Raw genomic sequence first — 6,000 nt, 5'->3', positions numbered from 1 at the left:
CATCAACAATTTTCTTCAACTGGGTCCCCAGAAAAAGTTTGAAAACCAGTGATCTAGTTCATTTAGGGTATATCTGCTGCAGAGTTACCTGGAGTTAGTCTAGTGCACTGGTTCTCAAACTGTGGGTTGGGACCCCAAAGTGGGTCATGACCCCTTTTTAATGGGGTCCACCAGGGCTGGCACTAGACTTGCTGGGGCTGGGGCCGAAGCCCGAGCGCACCATCCAGAGCCAAAGCTCAAGCCTGAGCCCCACCGCCTGGGGCCAAAGCCCAAGAGCTTTAGCCCTGGGTGGCAGGGCTCAGGTTACAGGTTCCTACCTGGGGCTGAAGGCCTTGGGCTTTGGTTTTAGTCCCCCTGCCTGGGGTGGTAGGCTCAGGCTTTGGCTTTGGCCCTCCCGCCTGGGGCTGCGGGAGTTGGGCAGGCTCAAGCTTTGGTTCCCCTCTTCCCCCAGGGTTGTGTAGTAACTCTTGTTGTCAGAAGCGGGTCATGGTACAATGAAGTTTGAGAACCCCTGGTCTAGCATGAGCAAAAACAGCGATATTGAAATAATACTTGAGCTGCTGTGTTCTTGCTGGTGGCACTGTTCACTTGTATATGGAGCATATACCACGGTTCTTTGTGTTGCAGTAAATTAGGTGGATGTATGAATTCTTCCCCAGTGATTTGTGGGAGAACTTGTCTGTCCTTTCTGGGTGAACTGGAGGCAGAGATGGAGTTTGGAGAAGGAAATAGAGGACTAGCAGCATCGGAGTGCTGCTAGAGCCTGCACCCATACTGTATTAGCAGCTGACATGTTGCCCTCACTGGAGAGTCAGCGTAGACCACAGATGGTCAGCCAACTTGAGTTAAAAGCAGCACTACACTCAAATCTAAGTTCCCTCTAAGTTGTGTGGCCGCACAGCTGCCTATTAAGCGTTGTGCAGGCACTCAGGGCTGCAGCGGGGAGAGATGCCTCTCCGCAGGCCCTAGACCTGCTGCGGTCCAGGTGCTGCTGCAGGGAGAGAGAGCTGGGGGAGTCCTCTCTCCCCACTGTAGTCCTGGGGAGCCCCACTGCACCCCAAACCCTTCATCCCCAGCCCCACCCCAGAGCCTGCACCTCCAATCGGAGCCCTTACCCCCCTGCACCGTAACCCTCGGCCCCAGCTCCCACACTCCGACCCCCTCAGCCCCACCCCACCATATGAATTTTGTTATATGCACCAATATGAAGGTGTTGTGTCACACATCACCTCCGTATTGGTGCACATAGCAAAATTCATTCCGCACATGGAAAAATTAGAGGGAACACTGACTCAAATTATGGGGTTTTGTGTGTGCATGAATGAAACTTTAGGCCATGTCTATACATACAGCACTGCAGTGTCGCAGCTGTACTGCATCTGGTGGTGATGCTCTATGCCAGCAGAAGAGAGCTCTCCCGTCAACATAAAAAAATCACCTCCACGAGCACCAGAAGCTAAGTCTGCAAGAGAGGCTCTTCTGCCAACATGGCCCTGTGCACATGAGCACTTATGTCGGTGTGACTTAGGTCCTCAACGGGGTGGTTTATTCACACACATTATGCTGACATAGGCTGTAGTGTAGACATAGCCTAGGCAGTGGCAATACTCAGTTTTAGGTTGTACTGGAGATAAGCTCTTTGATGTTGCAGTATTTTCAAGATAAATTTAAAAGTGCCTGAGAGCTGGTCACTATTCGTTGTTGAATGGTGGAAGTGCATTTGGTGTGTCCTAATTGTAACCTTATCTGGTGCTTCCCTACTTTAAGATTTACAAAAGAATGCTCACTGAGATATGTATGGTTTCAGAGTAGCAGCCGTGTTAGTCTGTATTTGCAAAAAGAACAGGAGTACTTGTGGCACCTTAGAGACTAACCAATTTATTTGAGCATAAGCTTTCGTGAGCTACAGCATCCGATGAAGTGAGCTGTGGCTCAGGAAAGCTTAGGCTCCAATAAATTGGTTAGTCTCTAAGGTGCCACAACTACTCCTTTTCTTTTTGAGATATGTATGGCTGCAAGGACTTATTCAGGAGTTTCCTTGCTTTCTGTAGATCGGAGTTGCTGCGATGCCAGTTCTTCCCGCGTTAGGGGAAACCAAACGTCCCTGGGTGCTGTCCTGCCTAGAGCGTGCTTGAGCACGGCTGAGAGCTTTGTGCACACCCCAGCAAATAATCTCCCGCCCCGCATTGTTCAGTGTGTTCCCAGGGCAGCCTCCAGCCCTGCTCTCTCTGTCGCCTCCTTACTTAGCTCCGGCGGCCCCGCTCTACTGCCCAGTACTAGCCCCGGCTCTGGCTCCTTTGCCTCACGCTGAAAGCGGAGCGAGCTCCCCGCCTTCGCCCCCTGCCTCGGTCCGCGGCTCTATCGCGTCCACACTGCGCCCGAGCACGAGGCGCCCCCAGCCCCCGCACGTGCCCTACGGCCGGCGGGCCCACAGCGGCGGGACAGGCCGGCTGGACCCTTGTCCGCGCGCCTGGCCAGCGGGAGGGAGACGCTCCCTTCTGTCACTCACCCCGCCTCGCGCCCCCCGCCCCTCCCACTTGGCCTCGCGCCGAGCCGGTTGTATTCTCCAGACTCTTGTTGTTGTTCGGAATGTCTGCAGCTGCATGGGAGGCGGGGCTAGGGGGCGGGGCGGCCAATCAGGAGGCGCCTGTGTGTCAGTTACATTATATAGTGGCCGCAAGGGCGAGCGAGTCTGAGAAGCGGCGGCGGGGACGACGTGGGGCTGATCCGCGGCGCGAGCGGGCGGCGCCATGGAGCTAACGGCCCCTCCGCGGCCCTGGGCCTTCCTCTCGCTGGCGGCCGCGGCGCTGCTGCTCCCGGGGGCGGCGGGTGAGTTACGGGGCTGGGCGGCGGCTCCGCGGGTCCCCGCCGGCTCCTTTCAACAACATGGCGCAGGGGCCGGTCGGGCGGAGCCCGCAGCCCGCCTGCCTTTGTTGGCCGAGCCCGGCGGCTCCGCGTCCGCGCAGAGCAGACGCGAGGAGCCCGAGAGGCTGATGAGGAAGGGCCGGGCCGGGCCGGGCCGATCGCGGGGGGCGGGGCGCGGAGAGGGGAGCGCAGCGGCTCCTCCCTCCGCTGTCCGGGAGCAGGGTGAAAAGGGCACCCAGCGCGCGCCGGCGGCCGCCCCCTTCCGGCTGCTGCACCCGTAGCCTCGTAACGCGCTGGCTGCGCCCCGGGGCAGCGCCGCGAGCTCGCTCAGCGCTTCACGTCACCCTGGCCCGCCGCCGCGCAGGGGAGCTGGCTGCCTCCAGCGTCCCGGCTCCCGGCCGATGGGGTCTGGCGAGCCCGGGGGTGCCGGAACCGGCTTCCTTTTTCCGCAGGTGGGAACCGGCTCGGCTGTGACCGCGCTGGCAGCAATATTCGCTCTCCTTCCCTACTAGTGATGTGGGGTTTGGGTGCTGGAGCAGACCCTTTGACCCTGATCTAGAGACTTGGGCTAGTTGGATAACATGTCTTTTTCCTGAGAACTTCCGCCTCTAGTCCGAGGTGTCCCGCCTTTGTAACCGAAACGTGGAAAATCCATTATGCTGCAGGCTTATTGTCACAATGCAACTATTTCAGTGTGATTTACAAATGTGGAACTACATGTTGAATGGTCCAGCTAGGTAAGGTAAAAACACTTTTTTTTTTTTTTCTTGAGTCTCCTGAACTAAGGAGTCACTTGTTCTAGCTCAGTTAGGCATTGGCTTGCAATACGCTGGTATTATGTGCTCATGCACACCAGATATGTGATCAGATCTGGCCTGGGTGATTGGTTAGGTTAATGCTGTTTAAGTTGCAAATCTGTGCATTGTACTTAAGCACCTTAATTTTGTACCCACAGGGTACAAAATACACATTTTATAAATAAGTACAGCATACTAAAATGTTAACCTGGCTCTTTGGGCACTCTCTCTCTCCCCCAGCAGACTCCTGCTGTAGATCTGATGTCAGAACAACATATGTGTTGTGAAGGATATTGCAGAAACTGTTTTGTGATTTTTGGGGAACTAAAGACAATAGCAGAATTGTACCTTGAATTTTCCAAATAGCAAAAGTGATATGTTTGGTGGTCGGATTTAGTAAATATCTCATTGATAATAGGTTTCAGTGGTAGCCGTGTTAGTCTGTATCCTCAAAAAAAAAAAAAAAAAAAGAGGAGTCTACATGTTAAAACAAACATCCATAGACCTGTTTAGTTACATAATCTTCATATACTTGTTTTCTGTAACCCAGCAAATTGCAATAATGAACACAAAGGGGTGTGGGTGTGTAATCCACATGCATATTTTTTTAATTTTATTATTTTACTGAGTTACTTTTTAGGCAAAAAAGCAGTACTTCTAGTATATTATTTGCATGTTTGTAACTTTTGTAACACTTTTTTCTTAAATTGAAACTTGGAAAGTTTCAAGACTTTTTTTCTTTTGCAATCATTGTTTGGTGGTATGTAACTTTGAGACCTGCCTTACAGTCTGGGTTTTACCCAATTGTTTATGGTTTCTCTGCAGACGATGGGTAACATCTTAAACTTAACCTTGAGCAATAATAGTCAGTGTAATTTGCATTCTGCCTAAAGTTGTCTTGCACAATGAGGACCAGTTATTTTGAGGAAAATGAAGGTTTTGTGACATGGAAGCAACGAAGAAAGCATGAAGTTAAATAGCTTGTTGCTTCTGGCTTTCTTGGACAAACACAGCAGCTTCTGAGCAACTTAATCTTCATAACTGTGCCTGTTTCAAGTTTACATTATGTAGAAAATAATTCATATATCTGCTAGAAAATATTTACTGAAAGAGAGCCAACTTTGAGCTCTGAACCTTTCCCTGGGCATACAGGTTGATAGTCACTTAAGCACTTCTGTTTTAGCTGAGCCATTAAGTGGTAGTATAAAAAAATGGGATCTTTCTAAGTCACCGGCTTCATTAAGGTGTGCTGAATGACCAAGAAAAGATAGTGATGATAGAAAACATTTGTATGTATGCTTTCTGATCACTTGCAGAGAAGGTACAATTTTCAGAGTTAATCTGCCTATGATGTAATGTTTATGGAGGTCCGCCATAATGACACTCTAGTCCCATACAAGTACTAAACTTAAGAATTGAACCGTGTGTCTATTTTGTACTAATCTGGTTTTCAAACTTTGGGCCATCACTTAGACTATATCTACGTTATGCACCTTGCAATGGTGTGGCTGCAGTAGTCACTGTCACCTGGAGAGAACTCTCCTGACGACAAAATAAAATCACCCTGAATGAGGGGCAGTAGCTTCGGCGGCGGGAGAGTGTCTCCCACTGTTGAAGTGCTGTCCACACCAGTGCTTTTTGTCAAAAGTTTGGTCATTCAGGGGGGTATTTTCACATCTCTTGGAGACAAAAGTATTAATGACAAAAGTGCAGTGTAGACATAGCCTTAGTTGAGATCATCTTGGTCTTGACATACATTAATAGAAATATTCCTGTAAAAAGAAGTTGTTTTCCAACTCTTTTCTTTTCAGTGCTGCATGGACCTAATCTAGGAACCACAGATAGCGGTTAAGTGAATTATCATTTTCTTGTTTGTATGTTCTGCTATCACATCTTAAAAAAAACACTTATCTTTACCAGTTTTATTTTAAATTCATGTTACTAAAACTGATCTCTCCCATTAGAGAGCTTATTGGGTATGGTGGGGGGAAACCTGTGTTAGTGTGGGGAAGCAGATGGAAGAGTATGAGTGTGTTGAATTTTTAAATTTTAAATGTTTTTAAAGACACCTTGCTATTGCTTTCTTTCATAAAGGCAATCAAAGAAACTTAACAGAACTAAGGGTGTCTTTTTAAAGTTTAACTTTCTTCTGGTTCACAAAAATACAGATGAAAACAGAATAATTTTACATGTAAGATATCAAGTTAAAATGTGATCTGAGGTCTTGTTTTTTCTCTGGTGTGAATGCTTTCTCGGGAGTAGTTAATTTTGAAGTCAGATGACCCATTTGTTGGCATTGGCACTGCAAAGAGAACCATGTTTATTCCTCTTTAGTTGG

The 6,000-nt window shown here is 49.2% G+C and overlaps 1 protein-coding gene across 3 annotated transcripts in view; it reads left to right on the top strand.

Moving 5' to 3' along the window:
- Positions 1–2,661: 2,661 nt before the first annotated feature.
- Positions 2,662–6,000, top strand: part of TGFBR1 (transforming growth factor beta receptor 1) — a 74,206-nt gene continuing 70,867 nt past the window's right edge. For 2 of the 3 annotated variants that reach the window (XM_048839389.2, XM_048839385.2), the window contains exon 1: positions 2,662–2,829. In XM_048839389.2, the coding sequence (XP_048695346.1) occupies positions 2,751–2,829 (79 nt within the window). In that variant the 5' untranslated portion in view covers positions 2,662–2,750. Of the gene's footprint in view, positions 2,830–3,244; positions 3,603–6,000 lie in introns of those variants that run through there. The other variant, XM_048839387.2, reaches the window with a different exon arrangement.

This window comes from Caretta caretta, chromosome 2 (assembly GCF_965140235.1).
Source record: "Caretta caretta isolate rCarCar2 chromosome 2, rCarCar1.hap1, whole genome shotgun sequence".
Lineage (NCBI taxonomy): Eukaryota > Metazoa > Chordata > Testudines > Cheloniidae > Caretta > Caretta caretta.
Note: the sequence above shows the minus strand (reverse complement) of the source record. Positions and strands in the feature narration are given on the sequence as shown.